The 17,536-nt window shown below is 39.7% G+C and overlaps 1 protein-coding gene across 4 annotated transcripts in view; it reads right to left on the reverse strand.

Annotated features, from left to right (window-relative positions):
• The window catches only part of LOC132402741 (tetratricopeptide repeat protein 7A-like), a 245,947-nt gene that overhangs the window by 102,576 nt on the left and 125,835 nt on the right, over nt 1-17,536 (reverse strand). For all 4 annotated transcript variants that reach the window (XR_009515057.1, XM_059985708.1, XM_059985710.1 and 1 more), the window contains 3 exons: nt 17,477-17,534; nt 9,741-9,813; nt 3,806-3,966 (listed from right to left, as the gene is read on the reverse strand). Coding sequence is in view for 3 of the 4 variants with exons in the window: in XM_059985708.1 (XP_059841691.1) it covers nt 3,806-3,966; nt 9,741-9,813; nt 17,477-17,534 (292 nt within the window). In the remaining variant the exon portion in view is untranslated. The remainder of the gene's footprint in view (nt 1-3,805; nt 3,967-9,740; nt 9,814-17,476; nt 17,535-17,536) is intronic.

Consider the following 17,536-nt stretch of genomic DNA (forward strand, 5'->3'; position numbering starts at 1 on the left):
CTTCCCTTCTGAGTCACAGAGCTAGAGTCCTGACTGCTGTGAACTTCCTCTGTTACATCAGTTCTCAGTGCTACAGGTACAACTAAACAGTGGAAGAATAGGACAGACAAGCAAGGACAAACTTAAGGTGCATATGTCTCTTCCTATGTGGTTACAATTGAATGATTTCTTTCTGGGGCAGGGATCATACCACATCAGACTCCATAGATAAAACTGTTGTCACTTGGACATATATGACATCCATTCACCAGACAGGGTCAAAACACTTACTGCCATCTGTGCACACTAAGAATATTTGCTACCCTCTTCAAGGGGAAATAAAAACAGGAGAAACAATAAATGTGACCCACGTTCCAAAATTAGATAAATGGTGCTAATACTGCGTCAGAGAGAACTTCAGCATTTTCTAATATGTATATGCAGTCAAAGATAAAGCATGGTAGTAATCCAACAGATCTAGGAGCCAATGTGATGATAGTTACTTAAAGAATAGCTCATGAATTGTTGCTAAAATACTGGAAATTTAAAACTCCCAAAAAATCAGCAGCTGCATCACCCAAATAACTGGAATGGTCCAAGCCAGAGGCTCACCATTGACCTCATGAAAATGATTTACATCCTCCAAAATTTATAAATTAATAGATCTTCAAGTTTGTAAGATGATTTTGATAACTGCTTCTAAATTCAAAGCCTCCGTCAGGCTGTGCATGTCAGTAGCAGAAACCAGCTTCTCATTAAAGATGCAGAGTGAATGGCAACGTCGGTAATGGAGCAGCTACTTAGAAGTGGCTAATTAAGAAAAATTTAAACAATATTACCCTGTGGTGTTTTACATTCCGTAAGCAAGCCAATGGCATTCAGATTGCTTATGGTAAATTATAAGCTTGAAGCAGCAAAGATCAATGAGAGAATGTGGGTACAAATGAAATATCCTTTGCCACTTTAAGGATTGAAGTTTGGAAGAGAAATATAACATTGTTTTCCTAATGGATCCCAGAAGATGTACCTTGTTTGCTTTCTCATTGCAAGTGAATGATAAATGTACATTACTAACAATAGATAATGCAACAACCAATGTCCTCATTACCATGAGTTACCAGCTTTTTTCTTATGTGATCTATTGTGTTCTGCATAGATCACTAAAGGAAAAGATTATACAGACTTGTACACGTTTCTTTTCCAAAGGTGACTGCAATATTTATATCAGAATCAGAATCAGGTTTATTATCACTGGCATGTGATGCAAAATTTGTTCACTTAGCAGCAGCAGTTCAATGCAAAATATAATCTAGCAGAGAGAGAAAAAATAGTAATAAATAAAGTAAAACATAATAATAAATAAACAAAAAAGTATATCAATTACATATATTGAATAGATTTTTTTTAAAGAGCAAAAGCAGAAATACTGTATATTTAAAAAAATTAGGTATCTCCAAAGCTTCAATGTCCATTTAGGAATTGGATGGCGGAGGGGAAGAAGCTGTTCCTGAATCGCTGAGTGTGTGCCTCCAGGCTTCTGTACCTCCTACCTGATGGTAACAGTGAGAAAAGGGCATGCTCTGGGTGCTGGAAGTCCTTAATAATGGACGTTGCCTTTCTGAGACACCACTCCCTAAAGCTAGAAACATAGAAATCCTACAGAAGAATACAGGCCCTTCAGCCCACAAAGCTGTGCCGAACATGTCCTTACCTTAGAAATTACCTAGGGTTACCCATAGCCCTCTATTTTTCTGAGTTCCAAGTACCTGTCCAGGAGTCTCTTAAAAGACCCTATCGTATCCGCTTCCACCACCATTGCTGGCAGCCCATTCCATGCACTCACCAATCTCTGCGCAAAAAACTTACCCTTGACATCTCTTCTGTACCTGCTTCCAAGCTGTGCCCTCTCATGCTAGCCATTTCAGCCCTGGGAAAAAGCCTCTGACTATCCACACAATCAATGCCTCTCATCATCTTATACACCTCTATCAGGTCACCTCCAATCCTCTGTCGCTCCAAGGAAAAAAGGCCGAGTTCACTCAACCTATTCTCATAAGGCACATCCTCATTACCATGAGTTACCAGCTCTTTTCTTATGTGATCTATTGTGTTCTGCATCGATCGCTAAAGGAAAAGATTATACAGACTTGTACATGTTTCTTTTCCAAAGGTGACTGCAATATTTACATCAGAATCAGAATCAGGTTTATTATCACTGGCATGTGATAATCAAAGCAACATCCTTGTAAATCTCCTCTGCACCCTTTTATGGTTTCCACATCCTTCCTATAGTGAGGCGACCAGAACTGAGCACAGTACTCCAAGTAGGGTCTGACCAGGGTCCTATATAGCTACAACATTCCCTCTTGACTCCTAAACTCAGTCCTACGATTGATGAAGGCCAATACACTGTATGCTTTCTTAACCACAGAGTCAACCTGTGCAGCAGCTTTGAGTGTCCTATGGACTCGGACCCCAAGATCCCTCTGATCCTCCACACTGCCAAGAGTCTTACCATTAATACTGTATTCTGGCATCCTATTTGACCTAGCAAAATGAACCACCTCACACTTATCTGAGTTGAACTCCATCTGCCACTTCTCAGCCCAGTTTTGCATCGGATCAATGTCCCATCAGATGCCCTGGGTACTTTGTAGGCTAGTGCCAGGATGGAGCTGACTAGATTTACAATCTTCTGCAGCTTCTTTCAGTCCTGTGCAGTAGCCCCTCCATACCAGACAGTGATGCGGCCTGTCAGAATGCACTCCATTGTACATCTATAGAATTCAGAGATCTTGACACAGAGGAACTTGAAGCTGCTCCCTCTCTCCAATTCTGATCCCTCTATGAGGATTGGTATGTGTTCCTTCATCTTACCCTTCCACAATCAGCTCTTTCGTCTTACTGAAGTTGAGTGCCAGGTTGTTGCAGTGGCACTATTCCACTAGTTGGCATATCTCATTCCTGTTTGCCCTCTCATCACCACCTGAGATTCTACCAACAATGTTCATTTTTTAGGAACAATGTTTATAGCATGTATAGCATATTTATTTTTACTCAAAACTAACACCTAGCTTGATGCTAGAACAATTAATTTCCAAAATTTAGTCAGTATGAATACATAGAAGATTTCAACACAGGAACGGGCCATTCGGCCCACAATGTTGTGCTGAACCAGCTAAAAAGCAAATCAAAAACACCCAAAACACTAATCCCTCCTACCTACACTATGCCCATCTCTCTCCTTACATCCATGTACCTATCCGAACATCTCTGTATTTGCCTCTACCACCATACAGGCAGCGCATTCCAGGCATCCACCACCCTCTGTCAAAAACTTACCTCTCACAGTCTCCTTGAACCTATCCCCTCTCACCTTTGATGCATGCCCTCTGGCATTAGACATTTCAACCCTGGAAAACAAATACTCTCTGTCCACGCTATCTATGCCTCTCATCATCTTGTAAACCTCTATCAGATCTCCCTTCAGTCTCCACTGCTCCAGAGAAAACAATCCACGCCAATTACATTGAAGATTATTAAATTTATAAATTCAAATATTTAAATTACATTTACTCTGTACACATTCTAATTTTCAGAAAACTGTAAATTTAATTTCCCATGAAATACCATTCTTATCATATGCTATGTTTTGTACAACTCATACATGTTCTATAAATTACTACTCTCAGAATGAAATCCATTTTGGTACTAATTAAGGCAACAGAAGCTCCTTCTACAAGTTCCTAGCTACCATTGACAAATGGGAAGGTATCAATCACAGGTAATGGAAATAAGTTCTCAGATATGAATACTTTAACAATACCTGAAGTTTTCAGGATATTCATTGATTGCCATGTTAATAACTTCCAGAGACTGTTGATAGTGTTTTTGAGCAGAAAACAGAAGTGCCAGTAAATGGAGAGAATGCATGTCATCACTCCTGAGTTTAAGGGCTATTTGTAACAGTTCAATCGCTTCAGAGATCTGCAAAAGAAACAAAACACAGGAAATATATAATAAAACTGCAACAACATTTAGAAGCCCTAGGTCAGCTAACTTCTGGATTGTCATAACCTGCCTTAGAATACAGGAACTAAATTTGTTTTCTAATTCTCTGTCACTTGAAATTAATTTTTTATTCTTCCAAATGGCACTAGCTAATCAAAGGGATGAATGCAGAAAAGAAATGCTATAAAGAGTGGCAATTAAATTAGTCTGTAAAAAGGGAATTAAAAAATATGTCTGCTGCGGCTTATAGCACCGAGAAGACAAAGGCAGAAGATGAAGGTGAATTGAAATAGTTATTGCTTGTTAATTCACCACAGATGATAGACCATAGATGCAGGAGTAGGCCATTCGGCCCTTCCAGCCAGTACCACCATTCACTATGATCATGGCTGATCATCCACAATCAGTACCCCATTCCTGCCTTGTCCCCATATCCCTTGAATCCGCAATCTTTAAGAGCTCTATCTAGCTCTTTCTTGAAAGCTTCCAGAGAATTGGCCTCCACTGCCTTCTGAGGCAGAGGTAATAGTCACCAGTAATATAGCCAACTCAAAAATAAGGAGCTGCTCAAAGCTTGCATTAAGTGTGCATATGCAAATTGTTGGGAGCTACAAGAAGGGGGAAGGAAGCTGTATCAATCAAAACAGTTGATTTAATTAAACAGAAAGTCATTGCTTTATTATCAATTAAACTTCACTAAGTACTATTCTAGAAGAGAAAGATTTTTTCAAAGAAGCATTTAAATCAAATGTCAATCAATGACAGTAATAGCAATGGAAGTTTAAAGAAAAAATAAGAAGCAAAGATCAGACAAAAAAGATAAAAGAAATAAAAAGAACAATAGATATAATAATAAAATGATTAATCAAAAAATGAATAAAAAGGAAATTATGTTGGAAAGAGAAGATGGAATATAGTGCCGTTTTCATAAAACATTGTCACTACAAGCTGTGAGAAAAAAAAATCATATCTGGTCCCCAAGGATATATCTTATTTAATTTAGGCTTGTGAAGAACCTTACAATAGTGTCTAAATCTAGCACACAATCAGAAAAGTTCTGTTCCAAAATATGTATCCATCAGGCCTGTCTCCAGATATCTGGCATCTTGCCATTTCATAGTTGCAAATCCCAGTGAGCCCACTGTCAAGTAAAACATTCAAAATAGGTGATGAGAGGCAGTCAGATCATGAAAAGCATTGCTGGGAATAATATTTCCCATTTGGCAATACTTGACCTGACTAATTTGACATTGGCGAACATCCTCAGTTAATGTTCCTGAGAAACTGTTTCAGTGTTTTTGGTGTGCTACATTTGTTAAAGCCAGCACAATGATGGACATAATGTTATTCAGAACCAGGACGAACCTGATTGCTCTTCTTACTTTGAATATAAAAAGATGTAAGACTTATAAATGTTTATATGTTTCTAGTTTCTGCATTGAAGAGAAGTTGGCTATTGTACAAATCAGAAGAAAATGCTGGAAATTAAAGAAAAATCCCTCTAGACCAGGAGTTCCAAACATTATCATGCCATGGACCCCTACCACTAGCTGACGTTGGGAAGCACTGGTGCAGACCAACAGCTTTAGTCATTGACCAGAAAGTTGTGCAGCAGGGACCCATATACATTGCAAATTTTCCCCAATGGATCCTTAGGCAAATTCAGAATCAGATTAATCATCACTGAAACAGGTCATGAAATTTGGCGTGGAAGCTAGTACCCATGCTGAAAAGACATGATGGAAAGCATGCTGGAAATATTCAAATAGAAACAAAGGACTTTGTAATCTTGAGCTGGGGAAGAGTATGATCAACAATAAGTAATGTCAGTATATCCTGCCAAGTAATCTTTGTTTGTATATGACTAATGGTAAGAACCATAGCAGCCTTTACTGTGATGGCTCCAAGTCCACATTGAGTTTATTGTCATATGCACAAGTCCAGTGAGGTACAACAAAAAACTTGCTTGCAGGAGTATCTCAGGCATGCTGATTCAGACAACACACAGGACATAAATTATACAGAAATCTTATATGACAGTGAAGAAAGAAACAAGATAGTAGTGCAAAATCATTATCTGAAACAAATCCATGGTAGTGGAAGAGGTGGCCATCATGTTCTGTTGCTGAGGTAGGACAGGAGTCATACAAGTCAGTTCAACAATCTGATCGTTGCAGTGAAGTAGCCTTTTCTGAACTTAATCATGTGGGTCGTTGGGCTTTTGAAATGGCATTTGAGACTCTGTACACATGAATATTCAGGTAATGGAGGGGTGCAGATCACATACTGGCAGCATCACTTTCAGCAAAGATATCGCAGGCCGAAATGCCTGTTCCTGTGTTGCACTCTTCTATGCCCTACCTCCAGACCGATGGTAGCAGCAAGAAGAGGGCAGAGCCCAGGTGGTGGGAATCCTCAGTGATAGATGCTGCCTTCTTGATGCAGTACATCCTGTAGATTCCGACAATAGTAGGGAACGGTTGTGCCATGATAGACCATGATGTTCCCTACTGTTTGCGGTCTCCTGCATTCCTGTGCATTGCAAGTGCCACATCAGGCCACTGAGGATATTTTCTACAGTAAGTGCATAGAAGTTTGTTAAGTGTTTGGTGACATGCCAAATCTCAAGTGTCAGAGAAAGCAGAGGCACTGGTGAGCCTTCTTCATGATTACATCTCTGTGCTGGGTCCAGCACAAATCGTCTAAGATGTTAACATCATTCCACGGCCAATCCAAAACTGAAAGCGTGATCTACCAAGTTCCATCTTTGAAGAAAACCAAGGGACTAATTGTTTAGTTTATGGTAGGAGAGAGCTTGTTGCTGAACTGCTCAATACGCTGTCCCATCTCACTCCTGCACACTGATTTATTCAATACCAATGTCAACTGTGTCATTGGTGACTTTGTCAAGGGCATTGATGCTGTGTTTAGTTACACAGTCATGGATGTGTCATGCAGACTAAAGATGCACCTGAGTTTGTTGTCAGTGGGGACGAGATGTTGTTATCATTCCATACTGACTGAGGCCTGGCAATGTAGAAGTCAAGGTTCTAGACAAAAGTGCAAGGGAGCTTAGTGATAATTATGGAGGGAATGGTTAACGTCGTACTGTAGTCTGACCTCTGTGCTTTTGTTATCCAGATGGTTCAGAACAGAATGGAGAGACAATGAAATAGCATCTGCTGTTGACGTGTGGTGCTGATAGGCAAATTGAAAGGGATCAAGGTTATTTTTGAGGCTGGATGTGAATTGCTCCATCCAACCTCTTGAAGCACTTGAGGCCTTCTAACACTAACCATCTCACATGATGGGAACTTTAGTGCATGAGGAACAATTAAAATGGGGAAAATAAATACCTGAATCTGTTCACCTGCACAGCTTTCATCATGTGGAGATATTCCAAGCTACTTTCATGTAGCAAAGAGATTGCTGTAATAAAAATATCCATGGCAAGTAACATTTGCACCACACAAGTGCCCAACAATAACGATATCTAACCAGAAAAAATACAGCTTTTATCCCAACATCAGATGGCGCTACCATCCCTGAATCCCCCACTGTAATATCATGGGGGTCGCCACTGAACAGAAACTGAACTGGAACAGTCAGTTCCTCTCTGTGGCTCCAAGGGCGGATCAAAGGCTTAGAACTCTGCTGTAATTAATTCATCGCCTACCCGTCTCCCGTCAAGAATGTGATGCAATACTCTCCACTTGCATGGATGAGTGTGGCTCATAAATTTACTTACTGTTGGCAGAGTCTCAGAAGGTGATGAAAGGACATACAGGAACATGACACACCAACTAGTTGAGTGGTTTCACAGCAACAACCTTGCACTCATCGTCAGAAAGACCAAGGAACTGACTGTGGACTTCAGAAGTGGTAAGATGAGGGAACACACACCAGTCCTCATAGAGGGATCAGAAGCAGATAGGATGTACAGTTTCAAATTCCTGGGTGTCAATATGTCTGAGGACTTAACCTGGACCCAATATATCAATGCATAAATTTATACAGATGTACTGTGGAGAACGTTCTAACTGGCTGCATCACAGTCTGGTATGGGGGGGGTGGGGGAAGGAGCTATTGCACAGGATTTAAGTAAGCTACAGAAAGTTGTAAAATTAGACAGCTCTATCATGGGTACTAGTCTCCATAGTATCCTGAACATCTTCAATGAGCAGTGACTCAAAAAGGCAGCGTTTAAAGACCCCCAACTCCCAGGACCTGCCCTCTTCTCATTGTTACCATCAGGAAGGAGGTACAGAAGCCTGAAGACACACACTCAGTGATTCAGGAACAGCTTCTTTCCCTCTGCCATCCAACTCCTAAATAGACATTGAACCATTGGACACTACCTTACTTTTATTACTTCTGTTTTTGCATTATTTCAATTTAACTATTTAATGTACATATACATACTGTAATTAATTTACTTACTTATTTTTCTATATTATCATGTATTGCACTGTACTGCTGCCACTAAGTTAACAAATTTTACAACCAGTGTTATTAAACGTGATTCTGATCCACAGCCATTCACTCATTCCACCACCAATGAACAGTAACAGCAGCTTGTACCAAAGGTTTAAAGTTTAAAGTTAACTTATTATCAAAGTACATATGTTACCATATGCTACCATTAGATTCAATTACTTCCAGGAATTTACAGGGAAACATACAATAGAATTTAATGAAAAACTGTACATAAACAGACAAATACTGACAAAAATATGCAAGACAAATTGTGCAGATAAAATACTGAGAACGGGTTGGAAAGAGTCCTTGAAAGCACCTTAAATTGACAATCTGCACCTGCTCGGACAAGGGCAGTAGAAACATGGAACACCAACACCTGGAAGTTGCTCTCCGAGCCACACACCATGCTGACTTGGAAATTTATTGCCCATTATTTGCTGCAGGATCAAAATCCTGGAGCTCTCTCCCTAACAGTGTTTTGGTAATACCCACATCTCACAGACTGCAGTGGTTCAAGGTGGCAGCTCACCATCATGTTCTCATGAGCAATTAGGGATGAGCTTTCATTTGTATTTTCAGAGTACTGTGATTATTAACATATTGTTCTTCTACATTTGTGAAAGATTGTTGCAAGTACTGCAAACTCATAAGTAACTCCGCAGTAGTCATTCCTCTGACTGCTTAGATTTATCGCCACTGAGTCACGTGACCAGCTTAGTGACTTGTGTGCCGTTGTATTTGTGATGTGGGTAGCTGTGTGGTTTATTTTGTTTTCTAGTCAATAGTAGCCAACTTCTATTAGAAACACAATGGCCATGAAATCACTCCATGTCATGTTTAGTTTTGTGAGTCCACTTAACATTGTTTACGATGAAGGAGAACTCAAACACTATGTACACAGAGGTGTTGATGGGTTTCCCTGGCAATGTCAGGTTCAGCACAACTTCTCCTACCGATGTACTGCAGATTCTCAGTTGTTGCAATGCAACGTATGTGACCTTTGAGCCACCTCTTAAAGGGACAGGAGCGGCACGTTTCCCACTACAGAGCAGTGCTGCTTCTATGGATGTCACCATCTATGTGCGTCATTTGCATGAAGAAAATAATTTAATATAAAGCTTCATGAACACATTGAAGTGCAAAAAAACACTTTCGGAGTTCAAGCTTCTGTGCTTAAACTACTGCCCGCACATAAAACTTTGTGCTATACCATTGCTTTAAATGTAAAAATTGAACAAATAGGGCCAACAAGTAATAATTGGAATACTAACCTGCCTGCTGAATGCCATCTGTAAAGATAGGTATAGGGCAATCCGATGATCGTCAGGATCCAAACTGTGAGCTCTAGGAGGTTGGTACATAGGATTTTGATAAATTATAAAATAAATTAATTAAATTAATAAATAAAGCCACACAATAAATATTCAAAAATTCAATACAAGAGGAAAACAATTATAAATCAAGGTGAAATTTCCACACGGTAGCATAGCAGCTAGTTTAATTGACAGCATCAACAGTCAGGGATCAATTGCCACCACTGTCCTGTACATTCTCCCCATGACCATGTGGGTGCTCACTTTCCTCCCACGTTCCAAAGATGTACAGGTTAGTAATTTGACGGCACGCTATGTTGGCACTGGAAGCATGACAACACTTATGAGCTGTCTCCAGCATATCCCTGGACTGTGCTAGTGTTTGACACAAATGACGCATTTCACTGCAGGTTTCTATATACATGTAACAAATAAACCCAATCTTTCCTAATTTAATGTGATGAAGTAATAAAACCTGGTTACACAGCTACAAATTTGAGATGATTTAATTGCAACAATAATAGCTCTATGTGAATATAGTGACATTTTAAAATATTGCTTAAAAATAGACCAATTGGCAATGCTTTGAATTTAATGTTAATTAAATTCTGCAATCCTTAGCACACCAAAGCTAAATATTACAGTTAATGTCAATGTCTGGTCGATCTGATCATTTCCATTTATAAAAGCCAGTTACCTCTATGTGGCAATGAACAAAGAATAGCATACATACCAAAAAGATTATTCCTTTCCCCCACACATACTGATGAAGAATTGAAAATGAACTTTTCAGAAAATGACAGAATATTTAAAGGTTTTCTTGTATCAATTTTCTTTCCTAAAGCCAGGTTTTATGTGGACTAATTTTGTATAATGTATTTATTTCTTCAATGTCTTTTAGGTGTTCTTTCTCATTTAAAACAATGCTGATAAATATATTAGTAAAAAAAAAAGAGCTTCCTCACTAACTCTTGGATAGCTTAGACAAGTCAAAAGAACAAAGGAGACGCAAGAGAACACAGATGTAGCCATAAACAAAACGCTGGAAGGCCAAGCAGCATCTCTCTGGACAGAAATACATCGTCAATGTTTTGAGTCAAGGGTAGATTTGACTAAGTAACAAAACTGTGATGTTCAGTATTACATGTTCAGTGGTGACATAACTAACTGGATAAGTGCCAGTTTCGTTCCTTATGAACTTGGACTTTTGCCTGTCTATAGACTCCATAACAGAGAAAGTGGCATGTTCCATAAGGGAGTTCATAGAATCCTAAGGCTCTTAATCGTGGTACCTTCATAGCCAACACACGACATTACACTGCTGTAAACTGAATTCCTGCCTTGAATAACCATCTTGCTGTCACCTTTGAAAATACAGCTATCTGGATGGAATGAAACAAAGCAAACAACAACATCAACTGATGGCTAGTAACAAGAGCACTTCACATATCTCACCATTTCACAAAAAAGCATTATGCACACAACTGGGCCATGAGTCATTTTCAGGCAAAGAGTCTATTGGGAAACAAATCAAACCAAAATTCTCTTAAAACTGTGAACATACAGATGAAGGGTTTCGGCCTGAAACGTTGTCACTACCTCCTCCCATAGATGCAGTCTGGCCTGCTGAGTTCTGCCAGCATTTTGTGTTCTTATTGAACATACAGGCTACTTATTTATTGTGATAGATGGTTTAATGTTCTTATTCATAAGACTATAAGACATAGAAGCAAACTAGGCCATTTGGCCCATCGAGTCTGCTCTGCAATTCCATCATGGCTGATCCCAGATCCCACTCAATCCCATACCCCTGTCTTCTCACCATATCCTTTGATGTCCTGACTGATCAGGAAATGATCAACTGCTGCTTTAAATATATTTACGGACTTGGCCTCCACCGCAGTCTGTGGCAGATCATTCCACAATTCACTATTCTCTGGATTAAAAAAAAATTCTCCTTACCTCTGTTCTAAAAGGTCAGCCCTCAATTTGGAGGCTGTGCCCTCCAGTTCTGAATACCCTTATCATAGGAAACATATTCTCCACATCCATCCTATCTAATCCTTTCAACACTTGGTAGGTTTCAATGAAATCCCCTTGCATTCTTCTAAATTCCAGTGAGTTCAGGCCCAAAGATGCCAAACGCTTCTCATATGTTAACTCCTTCATTCCCAGAATCATCCTCATGAACCTCCTCTGGACTCTCTCCAATGACAACACAACCTTTCTGAGAAATGGGGCCCAAAACTGTTGATAATACTTCAAGTGTGACCTGACTTGTGTCTTACAAAGCCTCAGCGTTATCTCCTTGCTTTTATATTCTGTTCCCCTTGAAATAAATGCCAACATTGCATTTGCCTTCTTTACCACAAACTCAACCTGTAAATTAACCTTCTGGGAGTTCCAAGTCCCTCTGCACCTCTGATGTTTGAACCTTCTCCCAATGTAAATAATAGTCCGCATTATTGTCCCTTTTACCAAAATGCATTATCATACATTTTCCAACACTGTATTTCATCTACCACTTTTTTCATTTCATTTTTAATCTTTTTTATTGATTTAAAGATATAATATATAAAGACAAATACAAATCAGAGAAGTTATATCAAATACATATTACAATAGAAGTACAAGCAAAAAAAGGAGTGTACACTATCAAAATCATGTATAGTATAATATTGAGCTAATATATAAAAGGAAACACACCTCTTAACAATTCAAGAAAAAAAGTCTAAAAATTTCTATTATTAAGAAGAAAGAAAAACCCCACTAAACTATTTTTAGAACGTTATCCAAAGTCATAGGTTTGGACCTACAACCTAATTCACTTATGGCAATCTTTGGGATCACTCCGAAGAAAGGAGGATATGTTTCTGCTTCTGCTCAATGTGTTATAGCTTTTTCAACTTTACTGGCTAGGAGAGCTATTTGGTTGGATTGGAAAGATCCTAATCCACCTACTGTTTTTTTTTTGGCTGTCCTCCATTATGTTGTGTTTAAGCTTGGAGAAAATTAGAAGTCGGACATTTGATACATCTTTTGAATTTGAACAAACCTGGTGACCTTTCATTCAATAATTTCATATGATTTAAATTTTCTTTTTTTTTACTTTTTTCACTTCTTTAGGAAATCTTCTGTCTTCTTCTCCGTGGTGTTTTAGATTTGATCGGAAGGATTTCTCCCCTTTTTTTGTAATTATATCCTCAAATGGAATGCCCAGTCTTTTTTTTTGTTTTAGGTTAGTTTAGTGGGTTTTTTTTCATCTGCCACTTTTTGTCCATTCTTCCATTTTTTGTCCATTTTTCCAACTCCTTCTGCAATCACATTGCTTCCTCGGCAGTACCTACCCTTCTACCTATCTTCATATCAATCTGCAAACTTTGCTACAAAGTCGTCAATTACATTATCTAAATCATTGACAAACAATATGAAAAGTTGCGGTCCCAATACTGACCCCTGAGGAACACCACTAGTCACCGGCAGCCAACCAGAAAAGGTCCCCTTCATTCCCATTCACTGCCTTCTACCTGTTAGCCATTCCTCTATCCATGCCAGTATCTTTCCTATAATGTCATGGGATTTTATCTTGTTAAGTAGCCTCATGTTTGGCACCTTATCAAATGCCTTCTGAAAATCCAAGTAAATGATATCCACTGCCTCTCCTTTGTCCACCCTGCTTGTCACTCCCTCAAAGAACTCTAACAGATTTGTCAGGCAAGATTTCCCTTTTCAGAAACCATGCTGTCTCAAAGTACCCCGAAACTTCATCCTTCATACATTCCATCCACTGAGGTTAGGCTAACTGGTCTATAAATTTTCTTTCTTTTGCCTTCCTCCCTTCTTAAAGAGCGAAGTGACATTTGTAATCTTCACATCCTCTGGGACCATACCAGAATCAAGCAATTCTTGAAAGTTTGTAACCAAAGCATCTGTTATCTCTTCTCAGGACTCTGGGATGTAGTCCATTTGGTGCAGTTGACTTATCCACCTTAAGACCTTTGAGTCTGCCTAGTACTTTATCCTTTCTAATAGCAATGGCACTCACTCCTGCTCCCTGACTCTCACGGACCACTGGCAAACTGCTAGTGTCTTCCTCAGTGAAGGCAGATGCCAAGTACCCATTAAGTTCATCTGCCATTTCTTTATCCCCCATTACTACCTCACCAATATCATTTTCCAGTGGTTCAATATCAACTCTCACCTCTCTTTTACTCCTTATATAACTGAAAAAAAACTTCTAGTATCCTGCTTAATATTTTTGGCTAGCTTTCCCTCAGATATCATCTTTTCCCTTCTTATAGCTTTTTTTTGGTGCCTTTAGGCCATTCAGCCCTTCTAGCCAGCACCGCCATTCACTGTGATCATGGCTGATCATACACAATCAGGGAGGGAAGGTGTTATGTAAACCAATATTGAAGTTCAGGGTTTTCGGGGTTTCAGGACTGGCCGTTGTTCGGCACGCGAAGGGTTCGGCCTGAGAGTCCGGCTCGTATTTGGAAGCCTAATATCTCGGGGGTCTAGAGACAGATGGATCGAGGGTCGGTGTCACCGCAGGAGACCTGTGTATCAATGGGAGGAGTCAGAAAATTTACTGCTGTGGGCCTGAAGACCCGAGATCTTTGCGATCTTCAGGCACAGAGCTCAAAAAGAGCGACGTAACAGAATTTTAACATCATAAACCGGTGAGTTGTTATGTCTCCCCGCTGGCTGGGAAAATGGAGACATCTCCCCCTCTCTTATTAGGAAGAGAGAGAGAGCTTGTGGTATGTCGAATGCCGGATGAAACGTGAAGTCTTTGGGGTGACTGCAAGTCTGTGTCTTTGCTATTGTTTTGCTCAGCTTGAGCGCTTGGCGATGGTGCCAATGCTTTTTTTAGCTGGTGGTGATTGTTGCTCGCTGCCATTTATGTGCGGGAGGGGGGAGCTGGGGGGGGGGTACTTTGGGGTTCTCATGTTTAACTGTCATTCATTCTTTGGGGCACTTCTCTGTTTGAATGTTTGTGAAGAAAAAGCATTTCAAGATGTATATTGTATACATTTGTCTGACATTAAATCAGACCTTTGAAAAAGCCACTGCAGAGTGCATGTGGTGTACTTTAATAGAAACCTGTATTGATCAATTGTAAAATAACTGAAGTTTTACTTAGGTTTCATCCTCCATCCCACATAAAAAAGTTATAAAACAGATGGAGGCTAGTTAGATCATGTTGTCTGTGTCAGTTGGGGAAAAAAAGATCCACAGCCTTAATTGAAAAAAACTTGCATATCCTGGAAAACGAAATAGAAACAGAAAATACTACAAAAATCAATCATGTAAAACGGCATCTGTGAAAAGAGAAACGTTTAGTGTTTCAGGTTCATCTTTCAAAAGAGCTGTTTTGCGCCTGAAGCATTAAATGTGTCTCCTTCCACAGAAGCCTGCTGTATTGGTGACAATGAGATTGGACTTGGACTGCTCTGGAGAAATTGCTCTTGTGGGGTACATCCCAACACGAGATGCACGTGATGAGGATTCATGCCCCTACCATCCATCTATGCAGTGGCTGTCAGACCTTTATCACACATTTCATCTCATCTTCTACAAATTAATCTAAATCTATGCTTCCTGAGTTTTGACTCCTTTGTTAAAGGAAAACTGTCCTTCCTGTGTTCCAAAAAGGCCCCTTAAGTAGCTTCTTTAGCCAACTTTGTAACAAATAAAGTATCTCTGGATAATTCAATTTTTCCTCACAGCCTCAATTTTAAATTTTTGAAAATAGCCTTGTAAATCTCCTCTGTACCCTCTCCAGTGTCATTACATCTTTTCTGTAAGGTAGTGACCAGAATTTATACAGCATTTAAACTGTGGTGTAACAAATGACATAAGCAATTCTAATGTAATCTTCCTGGTCTTAATATCTGTGCTTTGGCAAATGAATGAACAGTCTGTTATCCTGGCAAGCTGAAGAAGTGTCACACCTGCCCCTATGCCTCCTCCCTCACTACCATTCAGGGCCCCAAACAATCCTTCCAAGTGAAGCAACACTTCACCTGAGAGAGAGTCTGTTGGGGTCATCTACTCTGTCCGGTGCTCCTGCTGTGGCCTCCTGTACATCGGTGAGAACCGACATAGATTGGGAGACCACCTTGCCTGTGCTCTGTCTGCCAGATAAAGCGGGATCTCCCAGTGGTCACCCATTTCAACGCTACTTCACATTCTGACAGGTCAGTCCATGTCCTCCGCTGTTGTCACATTGAGGCCATACTCTGGAAAAGCAACACCTTATATTCCACCTGGGGAGCCTCCAAACTGATGGCATGAATATCAAATTCCCAAACTTCTGGTAATTGCACCCCCCTCTATTTCTCATTCCCATTTCCCTTTCTCACCTTATCTACTTACCTGCCCATCATCTCCCTCTGGTGCTCCCCTTCCCTTTCTTCCATGGCCTTCTGTCCTCTCCTATCAGATTCCCCTTTTTGCAGCCCTTTATCCCTTTCACTAATCTAATTCCCAGCTCTTTACTTCACCCCTTCCAGTCTCCCTGTTTCACCTATCACCTACCACCTTGTACTCTTCCTCTCCTCCCCCACCTTCTAACTCTGACTTCTAATCTCTTTTCCAGTCTTGATTAAAGGCCTCGGCCCAAAATGTCAACAGTTTACTCTCTTCCATAGATGCTGACTGGCCTGCCGAGTTCTTCCAGCATTTTGAGTGCATGACTTTGATTTCCAGCACCTGCTGATTTTCTCTTGTTTGTTATATTTTGTAAAGCATTTTATCAACTCATTCCTGCTCTGTTTAAGAAACTGTGGATAAACATCAGGATCCCATTGTTCCTCTACACTACTCCCATTTACAGAAAACCCCCTCACTTAGACAAATCTTCCCAAATTATCTTGCACTTCTCTGAATTAAATTCCATGTGTTACTTTCTGCCCAACTGACCAGACCAAAGGATTTACAGAAGTTAGTAAGGAAGCTCAACGTTCATTCCTTGTTGTTCTCCTGGCCTACTCTTCTCTGTTCCATATCTCCATCTCCTCAGATCATCTGATCATTCTTCCTTCTGTTCACTCTCTTTCTTCTACCGCTTTTCCGTCTCTTCCCCCGATTTAGTCTACTCCAAGCCATCTAGTCTTTCCTGATCCAAATGGATACCAGTGCATAATTCCAGAGGAGACTGGTAACTCAATACTAGCATAGTACACTGCACAACATCCTTAGTTTTAACAGTGGGACACTAAATAGTTCATTAATTAATATATTCAGAGTTCCTATGATTTGCCAGAATTATATGCAAACCTGTGCCTCTGGAAAAAAAATATATTTTATCATTGTTGTAAGTACCATATAATTGCAAAATATCTGCAATAAATTGAAAACAGTTCACAGCAGTCCTAGTAGGAACTATAAACCATTAGGGAAACAGTCTCACTGTGTTTTAATGCATTCATCTAGTCCAACAGGCTACTTCCATCTAGCTTTATAAGTTTTAACAGGTCAAAAACAAGAAATCATTAACAGGTTTTAACAAGTTAAAAACTGCTTGATTTGAGAAAATTATTCATCAGATTTACACCTACAAATCAGCTTCTGTTGACTCTGACAGTGTAATATAAATGAATTGCTAATGTTCAGCATTAATGCAAGCTTTGTTCTCTGCCAACTCAGTTCTTGCTTACACTAATGTAAATTCAAACATCCATTCTTACCTTCTCAGGGCTTTCAAAGCTTTCTTATGAAGGTCGTCCTGCGTGCTTCTTAATGGGGCT

The sequence above is a fragment of the Hypanus sabinus genome, chromosome 12 (genome assembly GCF_030144855.1).
Source record: "Hypanus sabinus isolate sHypSab1 chromosome 12, sHypSab1.hap1, whole genome shotgun sequence".
Lineage (NCBI taxonomy): Eukaryota > Metazoa > Chordata > Chondrichthyes > Myliobatiformes > Dasyatidae > Hypanus > Hypanus sabinus.